The sequence below is a fragment of the Prorops nasuta genome, unplaced genomic scaffold (genome assembly GCF_024137725.1).
Source record: "Prorops nasuta isolate Cenicafe-Biocafe unplaced genomic scaffold, Cenicafe_Pnas_1.2 PNAS00013, whole genome shotgun sequence".
Taxonomy (NCBI): Eukaryota; Metazoa; Arthropoda; class Insecta; order Hymenoptera; family Bethylidae; genus Prorops; species Prorops nasuta.
In genome coordinates this window covers 1342858-1369240 of record NW_027116810.1, presented here as the reverse complement: position 1 = coordinate 1369240, position 26383 = coordinate 1342858, and the positions used below count along the sequence as shown (strand labels likewise).

General features: G+C 31.0%; 1 protein-coding gene and 1 pseudogene across 1 annotated transcript in view; one reads left to right on the top strand and one right to left on the bottom strand.

Moving 5' to 3' along the window:
• The window catches only part of LOC136778035 (zwei Ig domain protein zig-8-like), an 845250-nt gene that overhangs the window by 674132 nt on the left and 144735 nt on the right, over nucleotides 1-26383 (top strand). Inside the window, exon 5 of the mRNA XM_066734646.1 lies at nucleotides 25884-26052. Within this exon, the coding sequence (XP_066590743.1) occupies nucleotides 25884-26052 (169 nt within the window). The remainder of the gene's footprint in view (nucleotides 1-25883; nucleotides 26053-26383) is intronic.
• On the bottom strand, nucleotides 18646-22639 carry LOC136777924 (GPN-loop GTPase 3 pseudogene; annotated as a pseudogene).

Here is a 26383-nt window from a genome sequence, read left to right as displayed (position 1 = left end):
GATGATGATGATGATGAGCAAGGAAATTCACGACCTAATGAAACATTATACCTTTCTCTGGAAGAGGATGATGATGAGGAGGAGGAGGAGGAGGAGGAGGAGGGAGTGAAAGTGGAAAAGGATGTTAATGATTTAGCAATACCATCACCAATGCAAGCAGAAACTCCATCATCACCATTGCAAAGATCCTTAGATTTAAATAGTTCTTTGTCAGAATATGCACCAATTGGACGTAAATATATAGAGATGTTTCTGCGTAAAAATAAGGATTTAATTGATGATAATTTTGGAATTGAACGAGATGCTAGACTTAACAAAATGAGACTTGGAAAATGTTCTTTTAAAGTAAATCGTAAAGATTTTATTATTATTGATGATGAATATTATCAGGGTACTATTGGGCTATTTGAATTGATCTTCATGAAAGAGCCACATGATTATACTGAAGATGATTTAAAAACATATAAGAATATTCTTTCTCAAACTAATGTACACAGAGCAGATTACAGTAGCGAGGGAAAGCTTCGTGGGAATAAGGGCCATAAATGGAAGAAAATAATTAGCCCATTATTTCCTCCAAAGAATCTTGTAAAAGGTAGCGGTTATATGTGTGTTAATGATAAACCAGTGAACTATGTACATTGGAATGATCCGAACGAATTAGTTGAACGTTTGAGACTTTTGATAGCATCATCTGCTGCAGGACATACGAATCATCATAATGAGATACAATCAATAATTGAGGAGCTTCATGAAGAACGTATTATCCTATAAAAGAGATTACACTTTCCATAATTTCCCAGTTGATTGTGTTACTTCACAATGTCGATAAATAAATTTGGAGGTATTTCCACTGCCAGTAATGTGAGAAAATATTTCCGCAAAACTGAAGATGAAACATTAAAATTTGATAATCGTATGAATGCATTTAATGCTAAGGGGAATATTATTTCAAATTTAGGATTTGATGCTACTGATGAGAAATGTGCTGTGAATATGCGTGTTCTGCTGATAATATGAATGCTGTACGTGAGAACCTTAAAAATGAAATGCAAGAAAACAGTGATATTTTACGAAGTATTGCGTTAAGACTGGATGAAACTGAGTTAAGGCTAAATGATTTTCAAGTGAAATTGAGTAATTTCATGCAGAAACATGCTGAAGATAATGCAGATTTAAAGAAATATGCATCAATTTTCATGGAGAATCAGACTAAAGAGGATGCTGAATCAAAGAAACATATAATGAAGATAATGCGGAATTAAAAAAAAAAAAGTGCTATTTTTCATGGGGAGAATCATGCTAAGGAGAATTCTTCTTGAAATAATTTGACAAAGAGTTTTATTAGGAAAAAGAAACTTTTACTACCATCAGTGCTCGTTGTACCCCTGTAAACCCAACACATACCTGAAGAGTTATGGATAGTGAAGAAAAGAAAAAATTGGTCGAAGAACTGCATGTACCTGCAAGACGGAATTTTCAACGTAGAAGAGTTATAATACGAGGCTTCGATGACCTCTGGCAAGCAGATCGGGTTGATATGAAGAATTATACTGACGGAGGTTACCACTATATTCTCACAGTTATTGATGCATTGTCGAAATTTGGATGGGCAGTAGCACTAAAAACCAAAACTGGCAAGGAAGTGACAGACGCATTTACGAAGATTCTGAAAAGTGGGAGATGTCCCAAAAATTTGCAGACAGATGATGGCAAGGAGTTTTATAATAGTGATTTCAAATCGCTTATAAAAAAACGTAGAATAAATCATTACTCAACATACAGCGTATTGAAAGCTACGATAGTTGAGCGCTGGAATCGCACGCTGAAGATTGAAATGTGGAAACGATTTACGTTGAATGGAAATTATATGTGGCGAGGCATACTGCAGCGACTAGTTGAAGACTACAACGCAAGAAAACATCGTACTATAGGAATGCGACCAGTTGATGTGACGCCAGATCATGCTAATATGCTCCTGACTACAGTATACAATAATATAAAGATTGTTGGTCGTGCCAAGTTCAAAGTAGGTGATTTTGTACGAATCAGTGAATACAAGAATGTATTCGCAAAGGGATACACACCAAATTGGACAACTGAAATATTTGAAATTATAAAAGTGCAGAAAACAAATCCTGTAACATATTTACTTAGAGACTCTAGTGGTGTTGATATATACGGAGGATTCTACGAATATGAACTTTTAAAAACTGCTAATCCTAATGTATATCTAGTGGAGAAGGTATTACGTAAGAAAGGTGATAAGGTCTTTGTGAAGTGGTTAGGATTCGATAATAAACATAATTCATGGATAAATAAAGATAATATTTTGTAAAAACAATATTTATTAATAAAATTATTCAATTTAAATATAATTAATTTATTCTATAATGACCCCATGGTAGAGTCGATACAGTTCCGTGCACGTTATAACGCTTATCATCGTATGGGCTGAGAGCTACTTTCCGTTGCGTAATCGAATAAACATTATGCAATTTTGAGCGAATAAAATTTTGATTGCGGACTTGTACAGTAAAATTTGTTAAACAGTCCTTATAATCCTCGAAGGTTATGTTTCTAGCAACAACGTAAGTCTTAATACCTTTAGCTTTTTTGATAATTTTATTTTGTACTTTAAATGTGTACATTTTTGATCTCAGTCCAATAAACTCTGTCATTATCTGCCCATTATTCTCATCTTCCATCAGCCCAGGGACTTTTTTATTTACTAGAGGTAAATTGTACTGATTGTTGGGAGAATAATCGCTTGTATCGAATCTAGCAAGATTCTCCCTCATAATAGTGTAAATATCATCACACTCAATGCTGTATATTAGACTATCCGTATCGGTATATAACGCTTTACATTTGCTACCGAACGTAGGAAGCATATAATCATAATGAAAATCATACAAACATGTTTTCTAAATATCAAGAATGCTCATACCTATGTATATAGGCTTATCAAATTTAGCTGCTAATTTTGATAATTCAATCGCGACCAAATTCTCACTGAATATAGTGCGACTGTGAAAATTAGGCTTAGCAATCATTGCTTCAGCACCATATCTTCCCTCCCACCTACTCACGAGTCTCACATCAACTCTATTTCTAACATTCTCCATAGTCTTACCGAACACCGATTGTTCATTAATTTGAAAAGATTTTTCTCAAACTCATTTTTAGATGCTGCACGCAAACTAGTGTTCAGATAGATATATTTACGTAACCAGGTGGACTGCTGAAATCCTAAAACGCGATGAATGTGTTTTAAGACAACACCATTACGCATACATTGCTATAAAGCACGATAGTGTATAACATAGCGCTCCTTATTTTCTAAAGTTGCAAGTAGCTTCTTTTGACGTGTACCCGGTGGTGCATCACGTACGGGACAAAATGGAAGGTCGGAATGTTTATCGTGAAGCATGCTTGGATACTCTAAGTCAACCTTTAAAATATAACCCTCGGGTGAATCTATCGGTATATTAGAGATATCCAAATTATTAACATTTTCAATCCAGCGAAATCCGTGAGTAGGTAGCGGTTGAGACATTGCCCACCCATACAAATTATTTACATCGTAGTACATTAAATACTTAGAAGGTTCCTCGGGATTGTAGTTTTGCATGTACCAATTGTTAGCCTTTTCATAGCGGTGCGAGCATTGGCTTAAACCACCACGTATGCCCCGTTCTACGAAAAGCAGCATTTCTACGTCAGTAAAAAGTTCTAATCTTATTCCTGTATGTTTGAGCATTGCATTCCAAGTGAAGCCTGGGAATGTATAATAATGAGCAGGATCCAAATTATAAGTTTTCATGCAGCTATCACGAAATTTTTCGAAAACGTCAGCCAACAATAGTACATCAGTTTTCAAATAGAGATCGCTATACTCCCCAAGTTTTCGTATTTGAAATTTGGTCCATACCTCCTTAGCGTGATTATACGCACCCTCACTAATATCACTATCGGATAATCTATTATAGAATATCTCACGTGGAGGTAAAGCAGTTTCTTCCAGACGGTTCAGACTATCTACGTAATCGTAAAGAAAAATACCTTTCCTTGTCAGAAGGTTAAATTGTTCTATGTTTAAATATGAGAATTCTGACTCTAAATTTTTTAACTGTGATCTCGTTAAATATGAACTCAATTTGTCTAAACTAGATGCCATAAATTTGAAAGAATCGATAAAACTTAGTTGTATATTATATTTACGGATGAATTTAGTGAATGAAATATACTTCTCCTTATGTATAGGTAACAAGTGTACTGAACCTTCATACAAGTTAGCGATTGTACTGAAAATAAAATGTGCATCATAACCTGATAAATTATGAAAAATTACTGGTATTACATGTGAATCGTTAAAGTTTAAATTACAATTATTATGAGCAGGTCCCCTATATTTACCAGTTAAATGATCATGATCGCGAACACGTATTTGATCTGGAAGAAACGGCTTTTTACATATATGACAGTTGGGCTCAGTATAATGCCTTGAATTTTCACTAATACTTAATTTATGCATAGGTATTACTGTTTTCAGTTTTTCACTTGCTATACTAGCCATTTTATCAAGCTCATGTCCAAGCCATTCAATACAATCAAGTCATCGATATGATTTATAATTAGAAAGCGTTGAATCACGAACGCTTTTAAAATAATAACCTATATTAGAAGGTATATGTTTTTGATAAATATACCAATATCGTCATCCGTTTGCTCAACTTTTTCAAGCAAGCACTCAATATCAGCGTATATGACAAATGGTGCCCTCTCACTGTTCTTCATGTTATTGAAGGAAACCCAACGGTCCTGGACACGGTAGCACAATTTGGATGTTTTTATTGAGTTGCGCACAATCACGTTCATGCGATTTTAGTTTCTCATCATTGTGGAAATAGTGTAAGCAACTATAAAAGGAAAAAAGTAATATTAGAATATAGAAGCAGTAATTATATATATATATATATATATATATATAGACAGTAAAACATACCGATCACAAATAAGATGAGAGTGTTTTCCTCTATTAAGCTGCCCATTTAGCAGTCTGGCAAGGTTCCTGATGCATATAAAATGTGCTGCTGCTCCTTGATGCTCGAGAAGAAGAAGAAGATTAGCGTGTCTGGTCCTTTTGCATTTTGTTAATTGTAGAGGTGCTATGATTGTATTCTCATTCCTCTCAGTCTCTTCCACCATAGTAAAAATATTAATAGAGACATCATTATCTTCCTCAAATTTCGGAATCTGCTTAATGTAGTCGGAAACGTTATACTTCTAACGTCGAAAACAGTTGTAAAATGAGGAAATGAAGATTTTCGTTGTGGATGAGTATTCGGTTTTGCCGGATAGAGTGCAGCCGTTACAGCCCATGCAAAACATGTATTATCATCATTGTGTATGTTATCACAGCCTCTTTATTCTTAATAGATTCTGGAAGCTCGACTGCACAACCTATATACAGCGGGTTATAATAATTTATATTTATAATTAAATTCAGAATTTTTTCCAACGCCCATCCACTATCACGCTCTTGAAACTCACTCAATTCTTTTAGAATTTTGTCGATTATATTTGTATTGTACCAATCACTAAAACTATCAGTTTTGTAGAAGACTGCATTGCGGGCTGAGATATGTTTAATATCACTAATCTCTTTACAAATAAATTGGCCGTTAAAGATGCAATTTATCTTAACTGCGTTCACGTTATTAAACACTTTTTCTGTGTAGGTCTGTACTAAGTCTCTTGCACCTGTTAGAAAATCACGTGGTTCTATACTATAGCTAACAGATTATAAGATCTCTGGATTGCGTGAACCGATTTTGATGTTCATGGGCTCTAATGAAAGCTTGTTCAATACCATGTTAGAAAAGCTTTACTTGAATCATGACAATAGATTATTTACGGAGATAAATCGGTTTGAAAATTGGGACGGCCGAACTAGCTGTATAAGAGAAGTAGTGCCTTGACGGCGATATAGCCATGTCTTTATCTACTTATACATATACTTGCCGTCGAGACTTTACCGTGTCTCTTGATAGGCGCTTTTGAGAATCCTTTTAAAATGTACAGAAAATAAATTTCATAAAGTACTAGGATCAGGAATGTAAGACATTTGTAGGTAATATTGAGAATCGCTGTTGAGTTTTATGTGTGTGCGCGTCTGAATATGCAGAACGGTGGTGAATAACGAGCTTCTTTTGTGTATTCAACAGGAAGTGCCAAAGAAAATAAGAGTAATGTAATATTTCCGTTGAATCGAAGCCTTTATTTTTCAATTTAAAATTGAATTATCTCACCAATGATGCTTTTACGGAAGTAATGGTAAATGATTGTTGGCTTATTTTATAATTCAGCTTATATAGTTAAAATTAAAATCACATAGGCCCACAATTTTTTTTGTTCTTTCTAAGTCTAAGATGCCAAAATATTATTGCCATGTATCTTGTCCTGCTGATGCCGAATCTGCAACCAGTTTTAATCCTACATGTCTGGAATTAGACATAACCGCAAAAACACTTGAAAAACCTTTAAAACCGGTAAAATCATTTTCCCCTTACAAATTCCAATGCTCCTCCTCACCCACCCCAAAAAATTAGTAACGAATCAAGGTCTACTTCATTACTTTTTAACTAATTGCCCAATCCAGCCAATATTTTTTCACTAATCGCAGAGCAATCTTGAAGCAAGACTGGTTTACTGAGTAGTTAAAGAATCGTGAAAATTTATAAAAATTTTTTCTGGAACGTGAAATTCTGCTACCTTAAAGAACTCGGGAGATGGTGACACTGCTTCTTAGGAAGATGTGTGAAATGATCCACTCTCCTATTCTGTGAGATAACGAAACCAGCGAAGGCGCGCTGCCCTACAGGAGGACAATAGGGCGTGAGGATGAAGCCGAAGTGTTTTCGACGGCAAATTGACATTGTTTTTAGTAAAGTCGGAAAGCCCCCATACTTAGTCCTAAGGAGGTATAGGGGTTATCACACTAGGCCAGTGGACTCACCCGTAATCGGAGCGGGATCCCTACTGTGTGAATTTTTGATACTTGTATGGCTAATAGGAAAAATTTGAAGAGACGATAACATTTGGGAAAAAATGTACTTGAATGTACTGGAATCGCTAATTGGTGCTACTGGGTGTGCGCGGGGGGGGGGGGTGATTTTAAAATAAAGAAAAATGTGAAAAACTTCACTCAAAACCTGTTTGATTTATCACCACTGATTTGAGTATGAGGTGAATCAAGAAAACTAAATCAGACGCAGATTTTGAATGAAATTTTGCAAATTTTTCTTCATCTTAAAATCACCCCCTCCCAGCACCCGTAGAAGTACCTATCAGCATTTCCAGTATATTCATGAACATTTTCTCCCAAATGCGATAGTCTTTTCACATTTTTCTTATTAGCCATAGATGTATCAAAAACCCACACAGTAGGGATCCCGTTCCGATCACGGGTGAGTTCGCCAGCTTAGGGGCAATAATCCCCATACCTCCCTAGGACTAAGTATGGGGGCTTTCGATTTTGAGAAGGACAATGTCAACTCGCCGTCGGACACACTCCGGCTTCATTCTCACACCCTACTGTCCACCTGTAGGATATCGCGCCTTCGTTGGTTTCATTATTTCATTGAATAGGAGAGTGAATCATTTCACACTTCTTGAGAAGCAGTGTCACCATCTCCCGAGTTCTCTAAGGTATCAGGATTACACGTTACGGAAAAAAATTATAGAAATTATCACGATTTTTTAACTACCCAAAAAACCACTGATGCTTCAAGATTGCTCTGGGATTAATGAAAAAATATTGGCTGGTTTGGGCAATAAGTTAACAAAATAAGGAAGTACATCTTGACCAAAAAAAAAAACACTTTCGTGTAAAAAACAACGGCAAGTAATTTGGTCCTTTCTCTCCACAAAAATTAAAATCCCAATAAAATACCATAAAAAAATTTTACACAAAATAAATCTCAAACAAAAATAGCGGCAACACAAAGAATTGAAATCACTTAAATTCGACAAGTAATTATTTGATCCCAAACAAAAATAGCGGCAACACAAAGGATTGAAATCACTTATAAATTCGACAAGTAATCAAGCCGTAATATAAAGCACTGAGGTCGCATAATTTAGGCAACAAAAAAAAATGTAAATAAATAATTAATTATTATATCATTTTTGTATACATACTACTTGCCAGGAGGGGCCAAAAAGTGTAGAGTAGTATATATTTCAATATGCAACTGTAACGAAGATCAAGAGACACGGTAGTGTCTCGACGGCAAGTACAGAAAAAAGTAGATAATGACATGTATATACGGCCGTCGAGGCACTACTCTCTTATACAGCAAGTTTGGCTGTCCTAATTTTCAAACCGATTTTTCTTTGTGAATAATCCACTATCATGATTTAAGCAAAGCTTTTCTTAAAATGGTTTTGAACGAGCTTTCATTTGAGCCCATAAACATTAAAATCGGTTCACGCAATCCAGAGATCTCATACTCTGTTAGCTATATATATGCCGAAGTTGAAATTCTTCTCCCTTTTCTCTGTATGTCTCGGGCTGATCTGTATGTATCGGGCTGAAGTTGGCCGCTTCTGTATGTCTCGGGCTGAAGTTGGCTGCTATATTCACCTGCTATATTCAATACCGGCATAACCCTAAATTGCGATCGATTTCGATAGAACTGTCAAAATCAAAATTACTCTGTTGGGATAAAAATAGTATGATATAATTCAAAGTGTAGATAATTAAACAAACTAAAGGAATAAATACTTGAAGGAGTCTGATGGAGAATCAGATAAGTAACACAACATTGTAAAATATATTAAAATTTAATATTTTGTGGTACTTTGTGGGATTTTATTTCAGGTTATAAATAAAATATTTTCCTTGTATGCACCTCTGATTTGAAGTCATACCAGTGCCAAATGCTCTAACAATTCTTGGAAATACCCCGTTATTGAAGAATGTAGATTAACGAAAATTGTAAATGAAACAGAAGGATGAGGTTGTTACGTTCACTCATAACCAACACACATAGTAGTGTTTCAACAGCAATTAACATAAACGTTTTTAAGAAAAGTAAGTACATTGTGAAAAAAATTAGTTTAATTAAAGCAAAGTTATATACAAGGTATCCTTTCATAGTTTGCAATTTGATGCCAGACCAGTGCCAAATGCTATAACAATTCTTGGAAAAATGCAAGCACCAAAAAGTACTACCATAGTTAAAGAGGAATCAGTTACAGTTCCAGTGGATATTACTACTTTTTATAATAAAATAGATAATGAAGATAGTGCTGCCATGTGTTGCTGGAAAACAGAGCTTTGGTTTAATGCAACTACGGAGTACTGGTTGAGCAATGGAAACAGTAGTTTGAAATGTGATTAACTGTTGATGACTCAATGATATGTCAATTTACTAGCGAAAGAAAAAGATAAGCCAATTGTTCATTATCACATGGTAAAGTATGTGTAACACATTCAACCGCTTAAAATGTATGTAATTAAAAATTAATTGTTTATTTATTTATTTTTTAATTCAGCTCAAGCATGTATTAAAATATAACAATTACTTTGTTGAGTCTCTCTTTCCAGATGTACTTCAAAGGTTATTGAAATACCCTGTTATTCAAAAATGCAGGTTATTGCAGATAAAACAGATAAGGATAATCTTGTTACATTCACTCATAATTAAGACACACGGTAGTGTCTCAATAGCTATAAACATAAACATTTTCATGTAAAGTAAGTACATTGTAAAAAGAATTTGTTTAATTAAAACAAAGTTATATATAGGCATTATTTCATAGTTTGCAGTTTGATGCCAACCAGTGCCAAATGCTATAACAATTCTGGGAAATACCCTGTCATTGGAAAATGCAGATTAACGAAGGTTGTAAATGAAACAGAGAAGGATGAGGTTTAAACATATGCTAAACATCCAGGTATGGAAATCAATAACAAAATTCAGGTTTAAATTTTTCTTTTCTTTAAACTCATATGGATTTCAACTGTCCGATAGGTTATATCATATATAGAAACAATTTTCCAGGAGACAATAAATCTTTCTTATTACTACGATTAAAGAAAAGCAGATAAATATTTTCTAATCGTTATTTAATATTCAATTATAATATAAAAAAGTATTAAAACCATATATTTACCTACGCTTCCCCAATCAGAATAGAAAGAAATTATTATTATTACCAAAAAAATTATTCAAATTTAATGTTTTATAAGAATAACATTGATTTATATAATATAATATGTAATATATCTTTTGGTACTTAGTGAGATTTTATTTCAGATTGATTTACAATAACATGTTTATTGTGTCATTGTGCAGGGTTAAGCTGTAATATTTAATACAAGAAGTCAGAAATGATTCCAGTTTACCATAGAAAGAGCCATAATGCAAAGTTAATGTTGAGAGTTAAACCTAAGGAAAAGGTGGAGAAATTAAAAACTTAATTTGGAAGCCAATTTTTAATAGCGAAAGGCTTGCAGGTGATTTTCGGCATAAACCCTTTGAAATATATAAGTCAATTAAATCATAATTTTAATGATAACGTCATCTAGAAATGAAACAATGAAAAGAAGTCATCATATTAATATTTTCCATGCAATAGAATTTGCAGTGAATAACTTTGCGAAACTGAAAGCAGTATATCCACAAAAGAGTGGCTTCCATTGTATAAATTGGTGTATTTCCTAGTTTATACTAATGAAGGGAAAATATAAATGGCACTAGTGTGCTGGAGAAAGTGCCATAATTCAAAGTTGATGTTGAGGTTAACAGCTAAAAAAGTGATGGATAAATATGAGTTAATTTATAAGAAAATCCTTGAGAGTGAAGTGCCTGCAGGTGATTTTGGGCATACAACTTTGGAATTAGAAATAACATAGTTGATGAAAATTATAATAAAATCATGTAAATGTGTAAATATGAAAGGAATTCATAATTTCAATATTTCACATGTAATAGAACATACAGTGTGTAACTTCAAGAAACTGAAAGCAGTATACCTAAAAAACATAGACTTCCATTGCATTAACTGGTATATATTTTACAGTTTATATTAATGAAAAGAATATATAAATGTCACTAGTTTACCAGGGAAAGAGCCATAATGCAAAGATGATAGTGAGAGTAACACCTAAGAAAAAAGTGGATTTAAAGGTAAATTTAGAAACAAATTTATGAAAGTGAAAGGCTTTAATGTGATATTGGGTATATGATGTTGAAAATATAACTCAAACAGTCATTGAATCCTATGTTAAATGCCTCTAAAAGTGTAATTATGATAAGAACTCATCATTGTAATATTTTGTATTATATTTAATAGATTAATAAATTAATATCTCGAATTGAAGCTTTACATTATGGAACGATGAGAACATTGGAAAATGTTTTATTAGATTGAATTAGTTAAAACAATTTTTAGTTTTAATTCCTATATTCTTACAAAACGTTATAAGATCCCACAAAAAACAAGCTTTGCTTGTAAAAAAAGGACGGCAAGTACATAAGTCGTATCTAGTATGATTAATATATAGTAATATAAAATATTTTAATTAAAAAAAAATAGTGAAATCCAAATGTTAGGCAAGTATAAATTTTTTCCATGGCGAAAATTGAAATTTAGAAAAAAGTAAATAGTAATACAAAAATTACTTGCCGGGCCCGTAATATTCATGTGTAAGTTGCTATCTTGCAATATAAGCATTGCTTCTCGTAAGTTAAAAATGTGGCTATTTAATACGATTGCATACAACGGGCCTGGCAAGTAATTTTTGTATTACTATTTACTTTTTTCTAAATTTCAATTTTCGCCATGGAAAAAATTTATACTTGCCTAACATTTGGATTTCACTATTTTTTTTTAATTAAAATATTTTATATTACTATATATTAATCATACTAGATACGACTTATGTACTTGCCGTCCTTTTTTTACAAGCAAAGCTTGTTTTTTGTGGGATTTAAATATACATAACACTATTTGGCCCCTCCTGGCAAGTAGTATGTATACAAAAATGATATAATAATTAATTATTTATTTACATTTTTTTTGTTGCCTAAATTATGCGACCTCAGTGCTTTATATTACGGCTTGATTACTTGTCGAATTTAAGTGATTTCAATTCTTTGTGTTGCCGCTATTTTTGTTTGAGATTTATTTTGTGTAAAATTTTTTTTATGGATTTTTATTGGGATTTTAATTTTTGTGGAGAGAAAGGACCAAATTACTTGCCGTTGTTTTTTACACGAAAGTGTTTTTTTTGGGATCTCAGAGCTTTTTGTAATGTGTGACAAAGATACATCTTAAGAATTTCTTTATGCAAATAATACAAAATGTAGTGAAACTCTTAAAGAAAGAATGTGTATTCTAATAAACAAATTTTATTGGAAGGGAATATAAATTGAAATATATAAATAATTATATTGTTAACTATAATCAATTTTATTTAACAATATTAAAAAAGGAAAAGTACAACATTTTAAATAATATATTGAAGAATTACATATCAACTCGTTATAAATAGTTTTGATGAAGAAAGATACAATAATTTTCTACACAAAAAATTTGTATTACGAGATATTATTTGAAACTGTGCGATACTCAGTGAGAAAATAATTTAATAATGATAGAAACGCATTGTGGAAATCATATCATTTTTAAATAGTTTACTCACTAGATATATTGCAGCCGAAGGCGCTATAATTGCGGCCAATATTTAGTGAAATGGCGTTTTAAACGCAGCCGTGGTGCTAATATTGTTGAACATGTTAAGATGTTTTTACCCATGATAACAACTTTCAACATTTATAAAAGCAGCCGTTAGAGATACGAATAACGTAATATTGAATTAATTAAATTTCCTCAAAGAATATGATAAACGTACCTTTTGAATTTCTGGGCCATGTTTTCTTTTGAACGATATGATCGTTCGCATATATCCATGATTTATCCTTACGTATCAAAAATGTATAATGACCAGTTGCAGCATCCTTGCCGTCATGGAAAATCGCACAATTCGTTTTATAAACTTTATCACCCATTTCTAATTTCTCAATAGATATACCTTTAATGTTTCAGTTTTTAAGAACAATCCTATCTTTAACGTTTTCTATATTTTCAGTTTTGGTATTATAAAATGATAATTTAACAATCAGAACTTTGTTAGTAACTGTACTAGCAATTTTTCGCTGAAGTTCTAAAGAACTCATGCAATTACTGCACAAAGAATTCAATAGTTTTTTTTCCACTTAGGGAAGTTGCTCTGAATTATTTCTTTCGTGTGCTCCAAGAATTACTTTTGCATAATTTTTTGGGAATTAACAAACTCTGCATACCATCAAATAGCGTAAGTAATAAAATATTATTACAAGTTTGGGTAATATCTGTATGACAACATGGAGTACTACATTTGTCCGTTTTTGTTAGATAATGTTGCACTACGCGATTCAAGCAACTTAATTTATCACACAGAGCAGTGATTAAATCACCAGCATCATACTGCCGCTTTCCAACAAATTGGGTTTCAGCATATTGTCTAATATCAATATTTTTTACAGATTTATCAATAGTTTCTGTAAGCAAGAGTAAAAGATTTTAGAGCATTGTCTGCTCCTATACGAAATAGTACTTCTAATTGAATAACAATTTACAATGCATTGTATAACTGCATTTGCGTATGAAGAAATATAATCACGTTTCATTATTCCTCTTATGTATTATTCAATATCATTTACATATACAGCAATTAATGAAAAATTTAGATGATGAAAGTTCTACTTATTACTACAACCTTCTATCCTCATTAAAATTAGTCACCAAAAATTTTCGTAAGTTATAATGTTTCATCTGCATATCTTTACGCAAACAGGTGACTGCTTAGCCCATTTCCCACTATTCTAGATGCTCCTTCTTATTTACGAATTAACCTGTAAATAAAACAAAATTATAATATAAACAATGCTAATTAAGATAAAATTTGTTTGGTTAAGTATTGGATACATATTATACAATATAATTTTCTTTCAATTGTTGCTTTGCTACTTATAGCGCAAGTCATACATAATAGTTCCCAGGCTTACTATTTAAATATACATATACATCGATTAATGAAAAATTAAAATGATGAAAGATCTGCTTATTACAACAACTTTCTATCCTCATTAACATTAGTCACCAAAAGTTTTTATAAGTTATAATGTTTTATCTGCATATCTTTACGCAAACATGTGACTGCTTAGCCAATTTCCTCCTATTATAGATGCTCCTTCTTCTTTCTGAAATAACCTGTAAATAAAACAAAATTTTAATATAAACAATGCTAATTAAGAGAAAATTTGTTTCGATTAATTTTGGATACATATTAATATAAACAATATAATTTTCTTTCAATTGTTGCTTAGCTACCAAAAGCTCAAGTCGTACATAATAGTTCCCAGACTTACTATTTAAATATACATATACAACAATTAATGACAATTTTAAATGATGAAAGATCTACTTATTACTTAAACCTTGTATCTTCAACAATTAGGCATTAACAGTTTACGTATGTTAAAATGTTTTATATGCTTACCTTTACGCAAATATTTGAGAGTTTACCCAATTTTCCACTATTCTAGATGCTCCTTCTTCTTTCTGACATATCCTGTAAATAAGACAAATTTATTATATAAATAATGCTACTTAAGAGAAAATTGGTTTGAATTAAAATTGGATATGTACGTATTATACAATATAATTTTCCTTTTAATTGTTGCTTTGCTACATAAAGCTCATCTCAAACATAATATAATTGAATAATTTTATAATATCCACAAATGGCTCATACTCAACATACAGCTGCTGGATACAAATTATTTCTACTCTTTTTTTCCATTCGGAAGCTTGTTGTTGCATTATTTAAGAATATATTGCCTGGTAATCATTTTATAAGAATATAATAACAATACCAGAGGCTATTAACCGAAAATGTGATAATATTCAAATTTCCACTACCTGCAGGTCACAAATTAAATTGAAATAAGTATCTCAATATTATTGTATTAGAGTTTATTGATAAGCATCATGTATCACCATATACCAAACAGAATTCTCCAACATAATCTGAAATTAATACAAAAAAATATATCTGTAAAAACATGAATATGTATTTATAAATTTTAATATTTTTGTCTTACAATTTTATAGATCTTACGCAGTGTGAAATACCAGGCCTCTTTTTAGTCGAAATCCTCATTTATCATCCTCCGTAGCATTGTCTAATTGAATGATTTTCTAATATCCATAAATGGCTCATACTCTACATAATCAGCTCCTGGATACAATTTGATAACTTCTACTTTATTTTCCCATTCCGATACTTGTTGTTGTATTTTTGAAGAATATATTAGCTGCCAATCATTTTATAAGAATATGATAACAATAGCTCAAAAAATGTTGGTATATGACTGCATATAAGTATATAACAGTACTTATATATAGATTCAATTTTTAAACATACGTACAAACCAAGTTATGGCAAATTTAAATGATGAAAGAAGATTTATTTTGTTAATACAACCTTCTAACCTCATTGAAATTAGTCACAAACAGTTGCTGCATGTCAAATTATTCTTTCTGTCTACCTTTATATAATATCATTCTCATCGATCTTCGATTATTCCAGCTATTTCCTGCATATTTCCAAAACAATCTGCTATTTAGGAAACAATAATAATATTCACTAACATATATAACAGAAAGACTAAGACTGAATTAAATCTAAATATTAATTGTTAAATGTTATTTACCTTCTAATTTGTCCATCATAATCTATTATATCTGATCTAAATCGAGCAAGTTTAAAGTATATGCTGGTATGAAACTGCGTATATAAATATATAAAAATATCTAGATTCCATTTTTAAACATACCTACAAACCAAGTTATGGCAAATTTAAATGATGAAAGAAGATATATTTATTAATACAACCTTCTAACCTCATTAAAATTAGTCACAAAAGATCAATGTATGTTTAATTCTTGTTTCTGAATACCTTTATATATTTAAGCTGTTCGATCTGCCATTTGTTTATCTGCTTTCTGCATTTTGCTAACACATACTATAATAATAATATTGATTAACACATTTAATATTAAAACTGAGTAAATAAAAATCAGATATTGAAAAATGTTATTTAACTTTTAATTTGTTCTTTAAGATGCATTGAAACTAACCTAAACAATTTGCGTATTAAGGGTTATAGACTATACCACAACTATTTTCCTTGTTTTGGCATCATTTTGTTACCAATTACTTTATTAATTGGAATGTGATGAGCGTTTATAAACGCATGGTTTTCTATTAGTCACTCTATTTCCTGTAACCTATAAAACAAAGAAACCACAAAGTACCATTGCTCAAATATTTAAATATTTGTTCTAACAAACAATACTTATCTAATTGATTTCTGAATCACTGCCATATAATTGATGCATCCAAATTTTAACTATGAATTCACGTGGAAAACTCACGTGCGAATCATACTAACAAAACGAACACTTCGATGGATACTACATATACGTCGCGCCTGCGTTGCGGCCATATTGAAATCAGTTTCACACCTATAGCACCAACACATTCGAAAGAGCAAAAGTAAAGGACAGAAGATAACGCTTAAACGTGTAAGAGTGAGAGGTCCGATGGAGACACCAAAATCTTGGTCGGGAAGAGAAGAAACGCTAAATGAAATGACTTGAGCTATTAGTAGAACGTAATCGTGAGATCTCAGCATTGAGTGAACCAATTTACACATTTGTAGTCTCATTCGAAAGCTTATAATCGATTTATATAATGAAAGTTTCATCAAAATTTTCATTAAATGAACCGATCGGAAAATATATCCATCGGAAAAATCGTGAGTCCAAACTTGGCGTAAAAGTAGGTAGTGTCGCGCGGCTCTTTAAATTACTTGCCGCGTAACACTACCGTGTTACTTGATATTTATTGATTTATATTTCAATATAGGATATTTATTTCATATATTACATTACCGTTTATGCATTTTAGATTATACGGAAAGCTGGTAATATGACATCAATATCCGGAGCTGATTATGCCGTTTATTATGAATATAAGAAATCTTCTGTCTCTTCAACAGCAAACAAGCATTCACTTTTTACAAAATTCAAAGCATAAATTATACAGTAACGCAAGCTTACATTAAATTATTTCTACCGTAGTAATGTTTAGATTTAAGATTAATAAACTCATAGATGGATAAGAATACACTATTGACATTATGATTCTCCGAGATTCTTTGTAAGTTAATGAAAAATTTAATATTAAAAGAAAACTTTTTATGATTATTTATTGTTTCATTGAAAAAGTATTTTAAAATTCAAGTATTTTCTCCATTTATACCAATACAGTAACATTAAGGTAATGGATATAGTTCTGGTAGAGTCTAGATGATATATGATGCATTCATGCCATCAACACTTTCTAATAATAAATTTCTTTATTTTTGACGGATATTTTTCGTAATATGCAGTATGGACTTAGTATGTGTATATACTACAGCCTAACACTTTTACTTTATTGTTACTGTGCTGATGTGCAAATAACATGGCAGTATAAAGTCCTGGAGAGAGCAATTTCATTAATATCTTTTTATTTATTCTATATGCAATTATTAAATTCAATCAAACTTTTATAAACTTCTTGTGCTAATTTGAATGTGCAATATTTTCCATAACGTATTTTTATATAAATTATTGTTTTTTTCTTTTTAATTTATTTAAAGTATTATACTTTAAATACCTTAATAGGTTTATATAATAACGGTAATAGCCCATTATAGATTACACTACATTCTAATGAGTTCAATGGACAGGTTGCATCAGTTTGCATTTGGTAAATATTCCTATTTCCCGCCATTCACCAATCATCTACATTCACTCCGTATTATTAATTTATCTTGGTTCACGATATTCTAGATTAACAATATGACATATATATAATAATATATATAGCTACATTTCTACAGGTACTAAAATGGTAGCCAGTCTTCTTTCCTCTCACCTTTTACCTGGCAACCCCGTAAACTTATACTCTCTCCAGGTACTTTGTACCTCCATGGGGATTATAGTTAAGAAAAATATGTATTTTTATCAGATTTTCATGAGTGGCCATTTTAGGTACATTTAAAAAATTTCCACTAATTCTCATTAAGCTTTAAATATTTAGTTTTGCTATAACAGTGATTTGTACTCATTGTTAATCTATTCGTTGTAGTTCTCCTGAAGTCCAATAAGGTTAAAAAATTTTGTTATAAGAATTTCATACTGAACTATATAGCACAATGCAATTTTAGCATTTAATCTATTACTGTGAAAAAGATTAATTAGGTAAATCAATTGAACACTTTTTTGTCATGCAAGATAAGTTTATGTAAAAATAAATTTACATAATTTACCATGAGAGCTTCAATTAATTTTAAGTTTGCTCTTTATATAATTTAGCTTTAATCTCCAAGTTTGTCTGAATAATATCAAAAAATGCATAATTAAACTGTTTAAAATGTTACATTAATTTTATAATAATTTGCACTATCACTCATTTTAATTAGGTTCATCTAAGTGTTGTGTTTTAACATCTGCATCTCCTCCATATTGTATAATGTCGACTGTTGTAAGTTTAATATCTGCTATACATTCCTCCTCTTTGACATTTAATCGATAAAAACGAACTAGGCTGTAATCCTCAAACAGCCTAAAAAAACTTCTGTCAACTTCAAAAAATATTTTACATTTCAAGATTCATTGCTCATATCTGCAAATAAACAATATGGATTAGGCTCTAAGTAACCATACATTTTTCTTGCATTCTTTGATAATAAATCTACCTTGCTTTAAATTCTTACATGAGGTATTTTAAGATTTATCATAACACTAAGATCAGCCATAGTGCCAGATAAAAACACAGCTCCATCATAAATAGATTATCTTTTAAAAATACACCACATATATGAAAATTTAGATTTTGCAGCATGTTAATCGGTTGGCGTATGACTGTCATTTGTGTGTACAGTTCAATTTGACCTGGACTATCAAAGATCCTGTAGCCATTATCTACATCTCCTAATATTTCATCCAGTTAAACATAATTCTCCACCAAATATCTGCAATTAATACAACAAAATATATCTTTAAAAACTTAAGTATGTATTTATATTTTAACATCTTTGTCTCTGAATTTTATCAAGTAACACGGTAGTGTTACGCGGCAAGTAATTAAAAAAATACGAGCCGCGCGACACTACTTACTTTTACGCGAAGATTGAACCAAACTATACCACTCGATTCTTCCGATGGATATATTTTCCGATCGGTTCATTTAATGAAAATTTTAATGAAACTTTCATGATATAAATCGATTATAAGCTTTCGACTGAGACTACAAACGTCTAAATCGGTACACTCAATGCTGAGATATCAAGATTGAGCAATTACGATCAGCTATTTTAGTTTCAGCTTTTCTTCTTCTTCCGACCGAAAATTGATGTCTCGCTCGGAAGTCTCACTCTTTCACAATAGAAGCCTATCAACGACATTTTCCACTCTTCCGATATAGTCCAAATGTGTTCGTGCTATAGGTGTGCAACAGATTCCAATATGGCCGCAACGCAGGCGCGACGTATATGTAGTATCCATCGAAGTGTTCGTTTTGTTAGTATGATTCGCACGTGAGTTTTCCACGTGAATTCATAGTTAAAATTTGGATGCATCAATTATATAGCAGTGATTCAGAAATCAATTAGATAAGTATTGTTTGTTAGAACAAATATTTAAATATTTGTGCAATGGTACTTTGTGGTTTCTTTGTTTTATACGTTACAGGAAATAGAGTGACTAATAGAAAACAATGCGTTTATAAACGCTCATCACATTCCAATTAATAAAGAAATTGGTAACAAAATGATGCCAAAACAAGGAAAATAGTTGTGGTATAGTCTATAACCCTTAATACGCGCAGATTATTTAGGTTAGTTTCAATGCATCTTGAAGAACAAATTAAAAGTTAACTAACATTTTTCAATATCTGATTTTTATTTACTCAGTTTTAATATTAAATGTGTTTATCAATATTATTGTTATAGTATGTGTTTTCAAAATTACAGATTGTGTTAGCAAAATGCAGAAAGCAGATGAACGAATGGCAGATCGAACAGATTACATATATAAAGGTATGCAGAAACAAGAATTAAACATACATTGATCTTTTGTGACTAATTTTAATGAGGTTAGAAGGTTGTATTAATAAATATATCTTCTTTCTTCATTTAAATTTGCCATAACTTGGTTTGTACGTATGTTTGAAAATTGAATCTAGAAATTTTTATATATTTAAATACGCAGTTACATACCAGCATATACTTTAAACTTACTCGATTTAGATCAGATATAATGGATGACGATGGACAAATTAGAAGGTAAATAACATTTAACAATTAATATTTAGATTTAATTCAGTCTTAGTCTTTCTGTTATATATGTTAGTGAATATTATTATTGTTTCCTAAATAGCAGATTGTTTTGGAAATATGCAAGCAATAGTTGGAATAATCGAAGATCGATGAGAATGATAAATATATAAAGGTAGACATAAAGAATAATTTGACATACAGCAACGGTTTGTGACTAATTTCAATGAGGTTAGAAGGTTGTATTAACAAAATAAATCTTTCATCATTTAAATTGGCCATAACTTGGTATGTAGGTATGTTTAAAAAATGAATCTATATATAAGTACTTTTATATACTTATATGCAGTCATATACAATTAATATTTTAAACTATTGTTATTATATTTTTATAAAATGATTGGCAGGTAATATATTCTTCAATAATGCAACAACAAGTATCGGAATGGGAAAATAAAATAGAAGTTATCAAATGGTATCCAGGAGCTGCCCCAGTAGCAAGATTGGTCGAGATGAAGTCATTATGACCAGAAATCCAGTCATTTTTACGTCATTTGAGCCAATTTTGATAACGGGATGATTATGTAGAGTATGAGCCATTTATGGATATTAGAAAATCATTCAATTAGACAATGCTATGGAGGATGATAAATATAGATTTTGATTAAAAAGAGGCCTGGTATTTTACACTGCGTAAGATCTATAAAATTGTAAGACAAAAATATTAAAATATATAAATACATATTATTCATGTTTTTACAGATATATTTTTTTGTATTAATTTCCGATTATTTTGGAGAATTCTGTTTGGTATATAGTGATACATGGTGCTTATCAATAAACTCTAATACAATAATATTGAGATACTTATATCAATTTAATTTGTGACCTGCAGGTAGTGGAAATTTAAATATTATCACATTTTCGGTTCATAGCCTCTTGTATTCTTATTATATTCTTATAAAATGATTGCCAGGCAATATATTCTTAAATAATGCAACAACAAGCATACGAATGGAAAAAAAGAGTAGAAATAATTTGTATCCAGCAGCTGTATGTTGAGTATGAGCCATTTGTGGATATTATAAAATTATTCAATTATATTATGTTTGAGATGAGCTTTATGTAGCAAAGCAACAATTAAAAGGAAAATTATATTGTATAATACGTACATATCCAATTTTAATTCAAACCAATTTTCTCTTAAGTAGCATTATTTATATAATAAATTTGTCTTATTTACAGGATATGTCAGAAAGAAGGAGCATCTAGAATAGTGGAAAATTGGGTAAACTCTCAAATATTTGCATAAAGGTATGCAGAAAAAAATTTTAACATACGTAAACTGTTGGTGCCTATAATTATTGAAGATACAAGGTTTAAGTAATAAATAGATCTTTCATCATTTAAAATTGTCATTATTTGTTGTGTATGTATATTTAAATAGTCAGCTTGGGTACTATTATGTTTGAGATGAAGTTTCAGTAGCAAAGTAACAATTGAAAGGAAAATTATATTGTATTATATGTATCCAATTTTAATTCAAACCAATTTTCTCTTAAATAGCATTTTTTTATATTATAAATTTATCTTATTTACAGGTTATCGTAGAAAGAAGAAGCAGCATCTACAATGGTGGAAAATTGACTAAGCTGTCACATATTTGCGTAAAGATAAGCATATAAAACATTATAACTTACGAAAATTTTTGGTGACTAATTTTAATGAGGATAGAAGGTTGTAGTAAGAAGTAGAACTTTCATCATCTAAATTCGTCATTAATTGCTGTATATGTAAATGTTATTGATTAATACATAAGAGGAATAATGAAACGTGATTATATTTCTTCATACGCAAATGCAGTTATACAATGCATTGTAAATTGTTATTAAATTAGAAGTGTACTATTTCGTATAGGAGCAGACAATGCTCTAAAATCTTTTATTTTTGCTTACAAAAACTTGATAAACCTTTAGAGAATATTGATATTAGACAATATGCTGAAATCCAATTTGTTGGAAAGCGGCAGTATGATGCTGGTGATTTAATCACTGCTCTGTGTGATAAATTAAGTTGCTTGAATCGCGTTGTGCAACATTATCTAACAAAAACGGACAAATGTAGTACTTCATGTTGTCATACAGATATTACCCAATCTTATAATAATATTTTATTATTTACGCTATTTGATGGTATGCAGAGTTTGTTAATTCCCAAAAAATTATGCAAAAGTAATTCTTGGAGCACATGAAAGAAATAATTCAGAGCAACTTCCCTAAGTGGAAAAAAACTATTGAATTCTTTGTGCAGTAATTGCATGAGCTCTTTAGAACTTCAGCAAAAAATTGCTAGTATAGTTACTAACAAAGTTCTGATTGTTGAATTATCATTATATAATACCAAAACTGAAAATATAGAATACGTTAAAGATTGGATTGTTCTTAAAAACTGAAATATTAAAGGTATACCTATTGAGAAATTAGAAATGGTTGATAAAGTTTATAAAGCAAATTGTGCGATTTTCCATGACGGCAAGGATGCTGCAACTGGTCATTATACGTCTATGATACGTAAGGATAAATCATGGATATATGCGAACGATCATATCGTTCAAAAGAAAACATGGCCCAGAAATTCAAAAGGCACGTTTATCATATTCTTTGAGGAAATTTAATTAATTCAATATTACCTTATTCGTATCTCTAACGGCTGCTTTTATAAATGTTGAAAGTTGTTATCATGGTTAAAAACATCTTAACATGTTCAACAATATTAGCACCACGGCTGCGTTTAAAACGCCATTTCACTAAATATTGGCCGCAATTATAGCGCCTTCGGCTGCAATATATCTAGTGAGTAAACTATTTAAAAATGATATGATTTCCACAATGCGTTTCTATCATTATTAAATTATTTTCTCACTGAGTATCGCACAGTTTCAAATAAAATCTCGTAATACAAATTTTTTGTGTAGAAAATTATTGTATCTTTCTTCATCAAAACTATTTATAACGAGTTCATATGTAATTCTTCAATATATTATTTAAAATGTTGTACTTTTCCTTTTTTAATATTGTTAAATAAAATTGATTATTGTTAACAATATAATTATTTATATATTTCAATTTATATTCCCGTCCAATAAAATTTAATTATTAGAATACACATTCTTTCTTTAAGAGTTTCACTACATTTTGTATTATTTGCATAATGAAATTCTTAAGATGTATCTTTGTCACATTACAAAAAGCTCTGAGATCCCCCAAAAAAACACTTTCGTGTAAAAAAAAGACGGCAAGTAATTGAAAGTGATTCCACTGAACAAAATAACCTATAAGACCAAACATTTTTTAAACTCAAATGTTACTTTAAAAATTTCTAGGTAAATATATTTCCACACATCAAACATCAATACTTTTACAATAAAAAATAATACATTAAAAACAAAATATTGCAGAAAAAGAATTTTAGACAAAAATATCTGAAAAAATGCTTTACAGTTAAATATTTCAGAAAGGGAAGTAGTTCTTCTAGTTGCTTAATAAATATATCTGGCAACATAAAGCATGAAGATCAAATAAATTAGGCAAGTAAGTCAATCAATCGGCAACATAAAGTATTGAGATCACATAAATTCAGGCAAGTAAATGAATGAATAATTAATTATTATATAATTTTTGTATACGTACACAGTGGGAAGTTGAATTGTGTGTGGTTTCAACTACAGTGTAGTATATCATTTTCCAAGTTAAATTACAGAGTGAAGCTAGCTGAACCACCCACGATTCAATTTCCTACTGTGTACTACTTGCCCGGACGGGCCGAAAAGTGTAAAGTATATTTGAGTCTTCATCAGTTGCACTTTGAACTATCATCTACAGTACACATTTGGCCCGTTCGGGAAAGTAGTACACAGTAGGAAATTGAATCGTGGGTGGTTCAGCTAGCTTCACTCTGTAATTTAACTTGGAAAATGATATACTACACTGTAGTTGAAACCACACACGATTCAACTTCCCACTGTGTACGTATACAAAAATTATATAATAATTAATTATTCATTCATTTACTTGCCTGAATTTATGTGATCTCAATACTTTATGTTGCCGATTGATTGACTTACTTGCCTAATTTATTTGATCTTCATGCTTTATGTTGCCAGATATATTTATTAAGCAACTAGAAGAACTACTTGCTTTTCTGAAATATTTAACTGTAAAGTATTTTTTCAGATATTTTTGTCTAAAATTCTTTTTCTGCAATATTTTGTTTTTAATGTATTATTTTTTATTGTAAAAGTATTGATGTTTGATGTGTGGAAATATATTTACCTAGAAATTTTTAAAGTAACATTTGAGTTTAAAAAATGTTTGGTCTTATAGGTTATTTTATTCAGTGGAATCACTTTCAATTACTTGCCGTCTTTTTTTTACACGAAAGTGTTTTTTTGGGGGATAAACCAATTACCAGATATATCAATCGAAAATACCCATAGGTATAGTTTGGTTCAATCTTGGCAGAAAAGTAGGTAGTGTCACGCTGTCTTTTAATTACTTGCCGCGTAACACTACCGTGTTACTTGATTCGTGACTAATTATTTTGGGTGGGTGGAGAGGGGGGGCATTGGAATTTGTAGGGGAAAATGATTTTATCGTTTTTAGAAGTTTTTCAAGTGTTTTTAATGGTTATTTCTAAATCCAGACGTGTTGAAGTAAAACGGGTTGCTGATTCGGCTTCAGCAGGACAAAATACATGGGAATAATATATTAGCATTTAAGTCTCAGGAAGAACAAAAAAAATTGGGGACCTGTGTCATCATTCCCGTTACACTCTGCATAGAATGTTACAAACATGTTAGTAACAACCCTGTCACAGGGATGTGCGGTTATTGGCTGGCTAGATGACGCCAGACTATATTTGAAGAATGGGGGAAACGACAGAAGATGCCGTAAACAGTATTATAACGTGAAAGAGTGAGAGTTCCGATTAAGGCAATATATTTTATTTAGAAGAATAAAAAACGCTGAAAGTAACTGATCAAAATTGCACATACTTGATAGCTCCGCATTGAGTAAACCGATTTAAACGTTTGTAGTCTCATTCAAAAGCTTAGACTCGATTTATACCATGAAACTGTTATTAAGTGTTTAGTTAGATGAGTCGCTTTCAAATTATATGCATCGTAATTAAAAATTAGATATAGTGTGTAAAAACTTTGCGTAAAAGAGGATAGTGTCCCGTCTTTTTAAATTATTTGCCGTGAAGATACTACTATGTCTCTAGATATTCTAGTTCGAGGTATAAATTTTACCCCCTTTTGAATTACGATTGAATTGTACATTAAATATTAATTGAATTATTTTAATCACCTTACAGGTAATTAATTTCGACTCTCCACGAGGTGGAATCAGTCTTGTAACTGAAAAAGGACCTGAGACAACGAGCCGTTTAATGATACAGAAAGCCGTGTCAAGCGACTCTGGAGAGTACACTTGCGAGCCAAGTAACGCGAATCCCAGCAGCATACGAGTACACGTAGTGAACGGTAACTGATCTAAAATATTTTATTCATAGCATGTTATTACATTTTCTTGATAGAACCATACATTCCCCCAAGTTTTATTTGTAATTGTTATCAAAAATTTAAATTAATTTAATGTACTAGTCTGGATTACAATTTTTTTTATCAATTTTCTTTTTTTGTTAGGTTTATATTGTGAAAAATGATTTCAGAAATTATTTGGAACCAATACTAATTCATTTTCAACCAATTTTTCCAAAGGAAATTATCAAATAATCAAGGAATGCGTTCATCTTGAAAGGACAGATTTTCAACTGGCGGACGATCTTCGAATTTATCGGTCTAATTTCCAAAA